This window comes from Nyctibius grandis, chromosome 8 (genome assembly GCF_013368605.1).
Source record: "Nyctibius grandis isolate bNycGra1 chromosome 8, bNycGra1.pri, whole genome shotgun sequence".
In the NCBI taxonomy this organism is placed as follows: domain Eukaryota; kingdom Metazoa; phylum Chordata; class Aves; order Nyctibiiformes; family Nyctibiidae; genus Nyctibius; species Nyctibius grandis.
The window spans coordinates 24,664,249-24,678,893 of NC_090665.1; the positions used below are offsets into that span (position 1 = coordinate 24,664,249).

Genomic DNA, 14,645 nt, shown 5'->3' on the forward strand with positions numbered 1-14,645 from the left:
CAATCACTTATTTATCAAGATACTCCCCTCTAATTAAAGATAATTTAATAAAACACATGTTATTTAAAATGCCATTTTGGGCTCCAGATATCCAATACAGAATGTCTAATTCTTTGTTTATTCTTCAGGTACTCACTGTGGTGAAGATATCAATGAATGTTACACGAACCCTTGCCAAAATGGTGGAATCTGTGAGAATTTTCCTGGGAATTACACTTGCCATTGCCCACCTGCAGACAAAGAAGGGATTTATTACGGTGGTTGGAACTGTACAGAAGTTCTCCATGGCTGTACTGATCAGCAATGCCAAAACAATGGAACATGTATCCCACATTTAAACAATGGCCAACATGGATTCAGCTGCATATGTTCACCTGGGTATACTGGAATATACTGTGAAACCGTAACCACGTTTTCTTTTCAAGGAAACAGTTTCCTTTTACTGAAGAATCCTCTGTCCCCTAAAAAGGATTTTTTCTATAATATAAACCTGAGGTTTCAAACTGTGCAACCTATAGCTCTTCTGTTTTACCGAGGGGAGGAAAATACATTCGCGAAGCTGGAGTTACTGAACGGCTACTTACACTTATCCGTGCAAGTCAATAACCAGCCACAGGCTCTTTTGCATATTTCACATAATGTCAGTGATGGAGAATGGCATTCAGTGGAGGTAACCTTGGCAAGAGCTGTTACTCTTAATTTGCTTGACAGCTCTTGTGTAGACTCGTGTCTCAATGAAACATCCGCTATGATAGATAACGATCACGTGATGCTTGCATTTCAGAGCACGTTTTTGGGTGGCTTACCAGTAGGGAACATTAGTAGCAACTCTCTACTTAACACCTATAATATACATTCTGCACCTTCATTTGTAGGCTGTCTTCAGGACATTGAAATAGACTTGAATGTTGTTACTCCAGAGAATGTATCACCTGAATCATCTTTAAATGTCAGGACAGGATGTACTAAAAAGGACTGGTGTGAAACCCACCCTTGTCAGAACAGGGGACGCTGTACCAACCTGTGGCTGAGCTACCACTGCGATTGCTACCGGCCGTACATGGGGCCAAGCTGCACAACAGGTAAGGGAACGCTGTTGGCACTCGCGTTTTAAGTGGTTGCTGAAAACACGATCATAAACAATCCTGTTTACCTGGTGGTGAAACAGCATGACCCTTAGTATCTCTGGAGCTTAGTGTCAACTGGTAAGAAAGCGCAAGAGGTTAGCAGTAGCACACCTTCATTATTTTCTAGTTACATTCCCAGGAAGGCTATGTTTCAGCCTGACAAAAAAAATCAGGCTAAACTTGTGGATTACACTCATCCAGTTTTAAAATCTTCTTAGTGCTTTTAGTACACCATAACTCTGGAAAACTGTAGTTCACTGGAGGTTATGCAGCCCAAATAAAATTTAGAAAGCAACCAAGTCACTTGGAGTTTAAGTCTTACTTTCAAAGCATTCTTTGAAAATTTTATCCTCAAGCTCTCTAGGCTTTTATAAAGAAACTCATTTAAGGCAATGAAAGGCAAGCAAAAGTCCTGCAAGTTAAAAAAAGACAGATTCCAGTTTTTAAAAATGAACAAGATTATACTATTAACTTAATCTGATTAGCCCAAGGAGCAGGCAGAGCTTCAGAGGCTGGAAATGGGGCCCATTCATCTCTCCGCTGGCCCCTAGGCAGCTCTGGACAATCGCTAACGAAGGCGGCCATTACCAGAGAGCTGCTGGGTGACCAGAGGGAAACGTGCCCACGTCTGAGCGAACAAACGAGAACATCTCAGCAAACAGCCTCTTTGGTAGTGACAAGCAGGAGTACAAAAGCTGCAGATCCCCATAGCACTTGCCCAGCTACAAACGATCTTTCCAAGCACCGGCTGAGGCAAAGCAGAAGGACAACAGGAGGTCCCTGCCCTGCTCCCTGCTATACTGCATCTGCTGTGTGAAACCCTCTGGAGCTGGAAATACAGCACCCCTCAGGAGCATTTTGGGGCGGACTCTGCAATCCTTTCTCAGAAAAAGTTTTAGGGATTTCAAACAAGCAGTTTTGTTTAAGAAAATTGTACAGGACTGAGTCTTCCACGCAGCGCCCTTGCCCCTGCTTCCCTCTCTGCCCCCTTACTAACCATCCACACATGGTCAATCGTAGCCACGTTTAGGGAGGAAGAAATACATACATACATACACGTATACAAACATACATATATTTATGTATATATATTTGCCGAGTGGACTGGAAAAAATAAAGTGCAACAGCAGAGCCATGGTCAGATTGGAATGGACAGATCCTAAACTGGTGTAAACTGGCGTGGCTGCACTGCCGCCAGTGAAGCTACATTGATTTACATCAGCTGAACGACTGGCCCCAGGGGCTTACTGAATGCACGGCCACAGAAAGCTGTAGCTTGAAATACATTTCAAAATGTTTAAATACAATTTCATTTTGTATGCTATACTTAATAGTTATCAATACTTTTCAATAGTTTTTCGTTTTGGTTTTATTGCAAAATGACAAAGTCTGAGAGGTAATTGTAACAGACTTCTTTGAAGTCTAGCTGCAATTTATCCAAAGATTTGGAAAGCAACTTTGGAGTATAGGACAACATCTGGTAAATATGTTTGCCTCCTTATATGAAGCAAAATTAAAACCAGTCAGGGCCAGGAGAGGCTTATACTGGCATTAGAACTGTTGAGAATGATTAGAAAGCATGCTTTTTTTAATTTTTTTTTTCTGCTGACCACAATATTCCTTGCAAATCATGGCACCATGCCATTTTCATACATAGGTTCTAGATATATGCCATATTGAAAAAAGACTGGCAGGTTTCTTAAAAGGCAGAATGTGGGAGACTTGCAGTAAAGGATAACATAAGAAATGCTAGTGTCTTTTTGAAGAAAAGTTGCTGCCAAGTATTTAATTGACAAGAGGCAATATTTTCTCTACATATACAAAATAACAAACAGATGTTGACTCATTTTGATCAACATCCAGATGTTGTGACCCAAGAGGTTAATATTGACCAAGGTGATGCTAGCCATCTCATCAAACAGAAGATCAGATTGATGATATATGTAAATTTATAAATAGAAATGTAACAAAGTAATTATAAACATGAAATACCTTTTTGAAGATTAATGCTTCCTTCTGATACTGCAAATGTGTAATCCTCATTCCAGGAGAAATTTTTTTACCCTTGTGAAAAAATGTCTCAGTCTCTAGTACCACCTTACAGAGAAGATATAATGTAAAGAGATTTAATGCCTCAAAACACCCATTTCAACAAATATTTATTTCTATATACCAGTTTTAACAAGCAGATGTAGATATATACATAATCTTATTCATAAAATTAAAATATTTCAAATTTAATTTATTTATGAAATCGTCTGTTTAGGAGCAAGCAAGCAAGGGATTTATTCCTGTTGCTAAATAATATCACCGTGCCACATAGTAGTGCAGTGTGGTTATTAAGGGTCTGTTGGGGCTTCACAGTCAGTCCCCTGTTTTCATTGGGTTTTTTAATGCAGTTATAAAAAAAAAAGTAGTGCTGCAGGCAGAAACTTGGCCTATGAGGTCTCGCTCTAGGAGTTTTACTGTGCAAGAGAGGACTGACTCTTTAGCTACATGAGAATTTAAAGAAAGCTTGGTTTATTCTTTCTATGAATTTCATATATTAAAAATAGCTTTTGAAAGTGTTTAGGCAGGAAGTCTATAATGTTGAGGACAAGATCACGAAACTTAAAGAGTAAAAATAGAAACACTTTGTTGTCCTTTAATGAGATGATTCATCAGAATAAAATATGGTTTGGGCTACATATTTTGTATCCTTACAAGTCTGAAAATCATTACTGAAAATAAAGAGTAAGGGAAGGAGACAGATGGTTTTGGTTTAATCGTTTTAATTGATAAGAACAAAAAAAAAAAGCAAAAGGCTTACTCGATCCTGGATCATTTTTTCCCCCATGACACCATAGCATTTTGGGCACTTACAGGAGTGAGCAGGATTCATACCTGGATACAAGTTGATGTATATGAGAATGTGTTGAGCCCCAGCAACAGAAAGTCTGTCAGAGAACTGGGGAGCCCATGTAGCACTAAATCGGTGCCCTGTTTGGAGGTTTTACACAACAGCGGTTTGCTGAGCAGCTTTCAGCTATTTCTACGATTGGAATCACTGCAAAAAATATCACAAAGCTCCAGAATTACATTAATTTCCATGGTCATCAGAGGAACAAAGCAGCCAGGTTCTTTCCAAAATGATCTTTCTGAGGACCAATCCAGGAAACTGTAGAAATCTGTCCTTGTTTAACCATTTGAAAACATAGCATTACACAGGGCATGATAGAGGGGAAAAACATGCCAAATAACATAACATCTGGTCCTGTACTGGGGCTTAATGCTACAGCCATGGAAGCCAACAGGAATTTTGAAATAGAAGCTATTTACTGTTGGATCAAGTCTTTATTCATCCATAAATACCAGCACATCTTACTACCATACGTAAATATTACCAGAAGTAGCTATTTGATCATTGCATTGGCTCCCTTGTCATTTAGCTCTAACTATTTTATTTTTCTCCCTTCTTCTCTTTTTTTTTTTTTTTAATCTTTTCCCGTATTTATAACCTCAAGAGTACATTCCAGGCCGGTTTGGATCTGAGGATTCCTCAGGCTATGCAGCTTTTTCTGTTGATGTCACTCAGAATGAAAATTTGAACATATCAATGTTTGTCCGAACACGCAAATCTTCTGGCTTGTTACTGGCTTTGAGAAACAGTACTTACCTCTACATAAGAGTCTACTTGGAAGGTGGGAAACTCACAATGTTAGCCCTAAATTCCATGAAGTTATTAGGGAAACACTCCATGAACGATGGAAACTTTTACTTAATAACAGTAAAAATAGAACCGAATAAGATGGAATTGTTCCAGTCCTCTCAATACCTAGGCTTTATTTCTACTCCAGTACTAACCATCCAAAGCAAGGATATTCTTTACATTGGAGGCCTACCAGATAAGAAAGAAACTGATAGAAATGGCAAGTATTTCAAAGGCTGCATCCAAGATCTAAGAGTGAATAACCAGCTGCTGGAATTCTTCCCCATCACCGACCCACTGAATTCTCTTATCAATCGGACTCTGATCAATGTCACCCAAGGCTGCACTGGTGACAACCTCTGCAAGGTAAGAATGACATTTTTTAGATCATTTTCAAATGTTTATAATGGGGAATTTCTTTTAATTTTTCAGACATTCCCATACATTATTTGATGATAATGACATCTTAGGAAAATAAGTAAAAATGCTAGAAAGAGTAGATTTTGTTGAGTTATGCTACATATGATTCATATCAGCAGCAAAATATATTTGCTTAGGGGAGAAGTATAATATTTTAAGGTTGAAATACTGTTTTTCATGCATTAATGAACATGCTGTGCTGTCATAGTACTGGTGTTTATCACTTTCCATCAGAAATAAACAGAATTGTCCTTTTTGCCAAACAGTTCCCCATCCTTAGAGTTGGGAGTTCACCAGCTTTTATTCATACTTGGTTGTCTCTTCTCTTTCCCCATAGTCCCACCCTTGCCACAACGGTGGTGTGTGCTATTCAATCTGGGATGACTTCACTTGCGCGTGCCCCCCTAACACAGCGGGGAAGGCGTGCGAGGAAGTTAAGTGGTGTGAGCTTGTGCCCTGTCCTCATGAAGCACAATGCCAGCTGGTGCACCAAGGATTTGAATGTAGGTATATTTCAGTTATTCCTATTGTCTTTGGAGATCAGAAACAATAGAAATTTTCATCAGCGTTTCCTTAAAACTCAATATTCACTGCCTTTAAAGTTCATTCAAATGTTATTTCTGTATTAAAATAATGATGATGTCAATTGTAAGTAACATTAACAGGAAGAGTCTGCCCTACCAAACACAAAAATTTTCAACCAGACCCCCTGACACAGGCACCGATGTTTACAGGACCTTAGCTTTTGACTTATTCAATACAACTTGTCGAGGTTGTACAATAGACCAGTACATTGCCAGAGTGTGAGTGTACCCCTCACACTTCTACTGCAAAGAGATAAGAGGATATCCAGTGTTGGATTAACCTTAGGATGTTCTCCATCCTCCTGAAAAGACAAGCTACATGACATACATTGCATCATTTGATTTTCTTAAATGTTAAATACCTTTGAAGAAAGTCACCTTAATACCAGCAGTAGTTATTCAACTAGTATCTCCATAAGAATGACCTGCATGCCAAGCAGTCTATTTGAAAATGTATGACCATTACCTGTCTTAAGAACATTAGCCACGCTGCATATCTCTTTCCTTCTCCGCTTTCCTTCTCCTTCCCACCCTGGAGTGGAATTTAAAAAGCAAGTAAGGATTTTGAAGCAATATTTTTTCTTTTTGCTATCAAAGAAAGCCCTAACGATGCTGTGAAGGAAGATAAATACACACACAGTCTGATGGAAGCTGTTAGAATGGCTGACTCTTAGGAATGAGAAGGTTGGTCAACAAAAGATTTCTATCATAGACAATTTGCTGACAGACCAATATGATGCTATTTTTGTTGAGATTGTTAGAATCAGTATTGCAGCACTTGTTAAAATTTATAACTGAAATTACAATAACTGCACCTTCTCTAATAGATGTCTAATGATAACATCAAAATATGTTCTCTCATAAACTTTACTATTGCATATCACAGTGGTATATAAGCACACACAGACAGAGAAGTGAAAAGTAACTGAACTGTTTCCTTTTGCTAAACTCAAAGTCATTTACACTGTTAGATCACCTTTAGATTTTTGTGTTGTTTTATGTGGCAATAGTAGGGAGTTTTGCCAATAGATATTCAAAAATTCCTGCACTACAGGGCTGTATTTTTAACTAGTTGTTTTTTTAGCTACAGCATAGACTTCTTGTTGTTCAACACAGGGTAATGAAAAAAAAGGAGTTTTACTAGCCAGTGAGTGGTATTTTATGCTCTGGATACCATTTTAAGCTAAGGCAGAAAAAGAGCTGTTTTCCAGGGGCTGTGGCTATAGTTCCACCTAGATGGCTACAGTTAGCGAGCCCTTTAGGAAAACATGCACTCCAAAAAAAGAGAAAAAAAAAGCTAATACAGGAAGCTGACGTGGGGAACATCAAGTACCAGCAAAACTGTTTGCCCAGTGTCACAGCTGAGAGTAAAAGCATATCCAGACAGCTTGCTGTGCTCCGGACTTTATAGAGTTCTACAGAGGTATTTTAGCATTATAAACTTAAAAAAATCATCCTTGTGAGACATTTAAAAAATCAGAAATAATTTTGAAAAGTTCTGACTTTCATTTTAGTACAATTTCCTCAGAGGAAACTTTTCCTATGAGAAGGACACCACATTTGATGCACCAGGCAATGTAGTTACGCCTCTGCTGCCTTAGTGTCAGGATATACAGTCAAAAATTTTGTACTGGGACTCCCAGGAGTTCTTTTCATCCAGATTTTCTGAGCCCAGAGTTAGTTCAGGAACCCACCTTATCTCAGTGCTAGGATCTTGCAAAGCTGAATTTGTCTGAAGTACAGAAGACATTCCTTCCTGCCCCTCCTCTCTGTCTATAATCCTCATAAATCTCAGAACGTGCAAATTTACAGCCCAGGTAGTTAGTGTGTTTTAGTAGAAACCATGCTAACGAAAGATGTCAAATACCTTTGTGGAGATGTCCATAAAACTGCCACAGTGTTGCCCATCAATTTTCACTCACAGCAGTGCAAACCAAGTACTCCGCTGCTCTCCCAGTCCCACCAGCACAGGCTCCATGCCATTAGTGGGGCTGTGGCTGTGCATATGCAGCAGGAGAAGGCGGCTTTAAACATGACAGGCACGGCTCTTCTTACATTGATTTCGAAGGGGCTTTTTGCCAACTGACTTCAATTAAATTCATCCTTTTTGCATCAGTGAGAGTAAACTGGGATCCAACCAAATACTTCCTAAAACCTCTTCAGTGCTTTACCTAAGAAAAGCAGAATTGAGAACAAAGGTCCATCCCGTCCAGATCTGTCATGAGGAATAACTAGCTGCCCGTACTTAGAGAACGAACATAAGATGATAAATATATCTCTTCTTTTGAAATACCCTCTCAGCCTTAGATTTCAGTTGTGTACAATTATGATCACCAATTTCTCTTTGTCTAAAGAGGAAAAAGAGAGGTAACACTAATGTAGAATTGTATCCTTAGCACAATAACTTGAGGTGATGCAAAGCAGCACACTTTTGATGTCAGTATAGCTGGTGCTGGCAGTGCCCTGTAATTTCTGTAGCCATAAGGGGCAGGCAAGGATAACTGAAACACTGGTGGAATTTGATTCGTTTTCAGCAAACCCAAAAGGACTTACATGACAGGGAGCACGGGGCACTGAAGAGATATTGTTCCACATGTATTGGTTTAAAGTTGGCCTGGTTTCTCAATTATTATCTTTGCACAGGTCTTGCTAACGCAGTGTTTAGTGGGCGAAGCAGTGCGATATTTTACAGAAGCAACGGAAAAATCAGCAGAGACCTCACCAATATCGTATTTGGCTTTCGAACTAGGGACACTGACGTGATACTGTTGTATGCGGAGAAGGAGCCAGAGTTTGTTACCATCAGTATTCACAACTCCAAATTACTCTTCCAATTGCAAAGCGGCAACAGCATTTACAAGCTGACCCTTGCTAGTTCACTGCCTGTGAGTGACGGGAAATGGCATCAAGTGATGGTCTCTATGGTAGAGCCCCTGTCCCAGTCCTCTAGATGGCACATTGATATAGATAACAAGAAAGACACTGTGACTAGCGCAACTGCTGCAGGAAGCCTCAACTTTTTAAGAGAAGAGACAGACATCTATGTGGCTGACAAGGCCTTTGACAGTCTGGATGGCCTGCGAGGATGTATGAGCACCATAGAAATCAGTGGCATTTATCTCTCATACTTCGAAAATGCTGACATCCCTACTAAAAAACCTCAAGAGGAGCAATTTCTCAAAATATCTGCAAACCCTGCTCTTACTGGCTGTTTGCAGGTAGATGTCTGCAGCTCAGATCCCTGTATGCATGAGGGAATATGTGAAGACTTCTATACATCCTACCATTGCTTATGTTCCAAAGGATGGACTGGGACCCATTGCGAAGTCAACATTGATGAGTGCTCTTCAAACCCCTGCATTCATGGAAACTGCACTGATGGGATCGCCTCTTATGAGTGCAGTTGTGAACCTGGTCACACAGGCATAAATTGTGAAGAGGACATAGACAACTGCCGTGGCCACCAGTGTTCAAATGGGGCCACTTGCGTTAATGGGATTAATGGATATTCTTGCCTGTGTGCTGGTAACTTCACCGGAAAATTTTGCAGGTACTATAAACAAGGCAGGTCCATATGGTTTTGTCAAGTCTCTTCTGAAGGGTTATTACATCACTGCTGTCTCCATTTTAAAAACAGATGTTATGCATCTATCTATGTATTAATCATGGCTGAAGAATTAATGTATAAAGAGTCTGCAGTATAGAAAGCTGTACAGATCAATTAAATGTGGACTGAGGCAGTGGAGAGCTGGCAGCTCAGGCAGAGACTGATGAGGCAAGGAGACAGGGAAGAAGGCACAGCTCTGCTGCCCAGGTCTGCTGCCAGCATAGGTCCTATGAGCTCTCTGATGACAGGATTACAAGTCCGCCAGAGCTTGGAGATAGATGCATTGCATCTTTTTTAGAAAAAAAGACTTTAAGGGTTTGAATCTCTAAAACTATACTGTATTAGAGTAATAGAGCTCTAGAACTATAAGGAAAAAAATTCAGAGTTGGTGGGTAAGAGAAAATAACAATAGAAGGGTTTTCAAATAAGTTTTTCTCTCTACCCACAGCATCTTCGCTAGGTGAGTCTTTTCCTCCAAGCTTGCTCTCTCAGCCCAGCAGTCCTGGTGGCTGCAGACACCACACAGCCCACCCTTTCCATTACTTCTGAGACTCCTCACATGCCTGTTTCCTATTCTTCTCACACACTCCTCTGTAAAGGCTGCAGGCTCTTCCCTGGCCTCTCTCTCTTTTAATTGCCCTTCTCTGCACACCATAAACTTCTCCCTTCTGAGCATGTCGCACTGTTCCCAGAGAAAGCAAAATCCTTCTCCTTCCTCCAGAGGACTCCAACAAACCCAGTCTGCCACAGCCCAAAGGATGCAAACAATTGTTTTCATGCTGCTCAACCACTTTAGGCTATAATTACACAATTGTCAATTTTTGTTGACTTTTTTTTGAGCAGTGAGGGCATCCTGAGATTTGAAGATGCCTTGTATTGGCCCAATATGGTCTATCTTGGATGCTAAGTCTCTCTTTTGAACTCTTCTACTAAGCTGTCCAGATAGAGACAGGTCAGTAATGCAGATAGAGTGTTGACCCTTTTTTTTTTAACTAAGAAACGAATCATTAACTTGCCAGTAAACACTTGGAAAAGGAAAACCAAATTCAGCAAATTAAAAAAGTTAAGTAAAACATGTTTTGTGAGTCTTAAACCTCAGTTCCTGCTGTCTTTCCTTTGCATGATACCCCCGCCAGTAACAGCATTGCTCCCCCAGTTCAGTTGCTGCTTACCACTAACCGTGAGCACCCCAAGGGCCCCGGGCACCAGACATGTCAATGCACACAAGTGTGGGGTTTCCTTTCCAAAGGGGAAACCAAGGAGGCAGTAAGTATGTGCAGCCCCTGAAACCGTCTGTTCATTTAGAGGTAAAACGTAACGCCTTTCCCGTTGGTGTCGAACAGTATTTGCCAGTAGGAGCACTGCTCCCTCTATTTGGAGACTAACAGTACCAGATTCTGCATTCAAATAACAAATTTGCAAGGTAGATCTAAGTATTTTCCACTAAAGCAGTGGACTAGTCAAATGAAATGCTGACAGAGCACAAGGCATCCAGAAACAAGGAAAGTGCAAAAACCTGCCGTTGCCTTCTTATTTACCTAGGTACAAAAGATTACCGTATACAGTTTGTGGGAATGAAGAGAGAAACCTCACGTGCTTCAACTACGGCAACTGCACTGATCTCAGCGGCGAATTGACATGTGTGTGCCTGCCAGGATTTGTTGGAGAACGGTGAGATAATTCGCCCAGCAGATTTTTGTGGAGCAATTCTTCCAAAAGCTTGTTCAGAGGGTAATGGCCACAGGGGTTTTGCCCTCCTGCAGAAATACAGACAAAGCAGTTGTTTAAGTTCTGCAGTTCCTTGCTTGAGTGACTTTGAGGGTCTGAAAGTATAGCAGTTTTACTTATACAAAAATCACAAATTAATGCAGCAAGATGCAGTCCAATATAGCACCACTAACTCCACTGCAAAGTATTATTTCTTAGACAGCCTTGTACACTTGCTTCTATGTGCTTGGTTTTTGGCTTCCATGCCAATTTTGTATATGACAAGCCAGAACGTTACCTTTCCATAGGTGGGGACACATAAACACACATATCCTGCTCATAGATAAAAAATCAGTTACAATACACTGACACATGAATATGCAAAGCTGTTTCATTTTCACATGTACGTGTTGTGAATATACAATCTATTCTTTCACAGGAATAGTATGAGATGAAATACCTCGTGGTATTGCAGCTTGTTACTTTCTTACTGAATGCTGAAGTATGAGAACAGAATTATTATTTTTAAAAGAAGTTAAGAAATACTTTTTACATGTTATAGTTTAGTCTGAAACAGACGGGCCTTCCTCACAGTGAAATTTGTATCTTGTAGCATATTGTCACAATTCACACTTACCATTTGATAATGTTCTACAAACATTAGGTGCTGTAGAAACTTAGGAAGACATTGTCTCAGTCATAATGTAGTCTGAACAGGTAAGGGCACCTTTTCGGATAGTGAGAAAGGAAATACCATAGGTACTCTTAGTGAAATTAGCATTACATCAGAGTGTAATATCCAAAAATTCAACAGGACCAAGCTATGCTGGCTCTGCAAACACAAAGAAGTTTTCAACAAAAGGTTTTCATTCTCTCAAAAAGTTATTAACCCACTGATTTTGTGGGAACAGTACAGTAAGCTATAAAAGACAGATGAAATGAAAATTTCCACCCACTCAATGCACAGTGTAGTTAGCAGACATGTCTGCATTGTACTTTTTAACTCAGCCAGAAGGTCTGTGTAACACCTCACAATATTCAAAAAAAGATTAATAAAATAAAATGTAAAAAAAGTAAAAGCATATTCTTAGACACTTTTTTGGTGTGTATATTTCTTGGGACTTCAAGGTTGAAGGAAATACTTTTTCCTTCTTCCTTCCCCTGCCAGGCAACTTGCTAACTACAGCTTTGCGAATGAGCCTTCCTTACATCCATCCCACCGGCTGGCAATAATCTCTATTTTATAGTTCCCATGATTCTCATATTGAACAGCAGCCTTGTGCCAAGCGTGCTGCGCTTTAACTGGTGATCACAGCAAGGCATTCTTCTCCAATGTCTAAAAATTGACTATTTGTCCTCTCTTCCTCCAGGCTGCCAAACCATAAACCAGTAGTACTTCCATGCTTGCAGATCTAGTATATCAAATGACAAAATTTCACCCCTTTTTTTCAGAACAAATTAAAACATATCAGTTAATAAGAAAATTTAAACCAAAACCCTTTGTATATTTATGTATTAGATGGATAAAGCAAGCATTTTCCTTTAAGACCTTTCCTTTCATACCTCAGTAAGCCATTGATGCACAGTATAGAGAAAATCATAACTTTCTGTGTCAATCGACTTGGGATCACAAAAAAAGCCCAATGAACTTAATAACAGGTGGAAAGGGAAATGTGAAAAGATTACTCTTCATAAAAGAAGATATAACTGTTTCTTTAAAATAAATTTTTCATTCAATTCAGGTTGTGGTTTTCAGAATTACCTAAGGGAGTTACGTTTTTAAGTGTTCCTGAATCTCAGCTGGATACAGGTGCCTAATTCCCTGGAAGATTTAGGGGGTTGGTTTTTTTTGTTTGCATAGGTAAGTTCATAGCTATACAATTTTTAAACATTGGATAAATACTTACTTAAATTTAGCTTTTTGAAGTATATGAGTATTATTTACCATTGAAGGAAAGTGTTGAAACACTTTTAGAGATTAATAAAGAAAATCAGATAGAAGTGTTTAATATAAAGAACTGCTCTTCTCTAATGTAACACTAAAAATCTATTGTATGGTTATAAATATGATTGAACAAAGCAATTCCTTATAATTCAGAGGGAGTTTCTCACATTCTTCTTCAAGAATAAACCTGCTTTTTTATCTGGAAAAATTAGGATTAACCGTTAGCGTTATTTGAAAAAAAAGGAGCAGGGAATTAAAAGGGAACGTTGTCAGAGCAGAAAATCACCAAATCATTACTAGTTTTCAGACAATCTCACACATTTCTCATTAATGTTCAATCGGTTGCCTTGAGAAATTATGAGAACTCAAATTTCTTTCATCATCAGAATTAACTCAAAAACATTTAAACAATACATATTTAAGCTTGCAAAGCCCTGTTCTATGCCATTCTTACCATTCTCGGGGCCATCTCAGAGAGACCGGATAGGAGATTCTGCTGGGATCTCCTGGCATTTCGAATTGAGGGGAAAAAAAAACCCAACAGGTTAATATTCCCAGGAGCACTCAGCTGGGAATAACATGCAATTTTCTTGACTTACATCCAGACCACTGAGAAGGAAAATGTGCCCTCAGATCCCCAGAACAATGAAACCAGATAAGCAAGCTGTCGGCAGGACTTGCACCTAGATCTAGCTCTAAAATCACAAAAAAACTTTCATTTCACATTGCTGAGCACCATTAACCATGAAATACTTTACAGAGATAAAGTTTCCGGATTAACTACCTGTGTTTGCAAATAATAATACAGGAAGTTCAGGATTTGAGTGTGGCTAATCAGTTAGTTAATAAAAATCACAAACACGTGTGGAAATATACCACAGATTTCAAATAGAGCATCCTCCTCTCCCTTCCCCCAAAAGCTTCCAAATTAAAACTGTGCCTGTTTGATGCATTTGATTTGTGATTTCAGATGCTCACTATTTGCAGTCTTTCCTCTAGGTGTGAAAAGGACATTGACGAGTGCAGCTCTGATCCATGTCTGAATGGGGGCCTCTGCCAGAACCTACTCAACAAGTTCCACTGCCTCTGCGACATGAACTATGCTGGAGACCGCTGTGAGATAGATGTAAGCGACCTCTCCTTTTTTATCTCTTTACTGTTGTGGCAGAATCTCTTTCAGCTTCTCTCCTATCTTATCCTACGAATGGATGATGATCCAGTGGTCGAGTGGGGTGAACAGGAAGACTATTAAGCAGTCTTTAAACTTTTGTATTTTAATGCAGCAGAAGATGCCTTGACCAAACAGCTTAGCAAAGCAAGACAAACATCAGAGTTTTAAAACTTGTTTTATATGTCTTTGAACGATTTTCTATGAATCGCTTTTGATCTGGTTTAGTTCTTTCACTTAATTTTAGAACAAATGCTAACATCTTTAAGAAGTATTTCATCCCGGCTCCACCAGAGCATTTCACCACATACGCACTGCCGGTGGGCAACAGTGGGACACACCAACAGGCAAGACACATTAACGAGAACTATAAGATGTACTGATGGTGGCATTCAAACC

The 14,645-nt window shown here is 39.5% G+C and overlaps 1 protein-coding gene across 1 annotated transcript in view; it reads left to right on the top strand.

The window, feature by feature from the left end:
• The window catches only part of CRB1 (crumbs cell polarity complex component 1), a 117,528-nt gene that overhangs the window by 79,700 nt on the left and 23,183 nt on the right, over positions 1-14,645 (top strand). Inside the window, 6 exon segments of the mRNA XM_068406628.1 lie at positions 129-1,082; positions 4,631-5,181; positions 5,573-5,738; positions 8,463-9,369; positions 10,969-11,097; positions 14,066-14,204. Coding sequence (XP_068262729.1) covers positions 129-1,082; positions 4,631-5,181; positions 5,573-5,738; positions 8,463-9,369; positions 10,969-11,097; positions 14,066-14,204 — 2,846 coding nt within the window.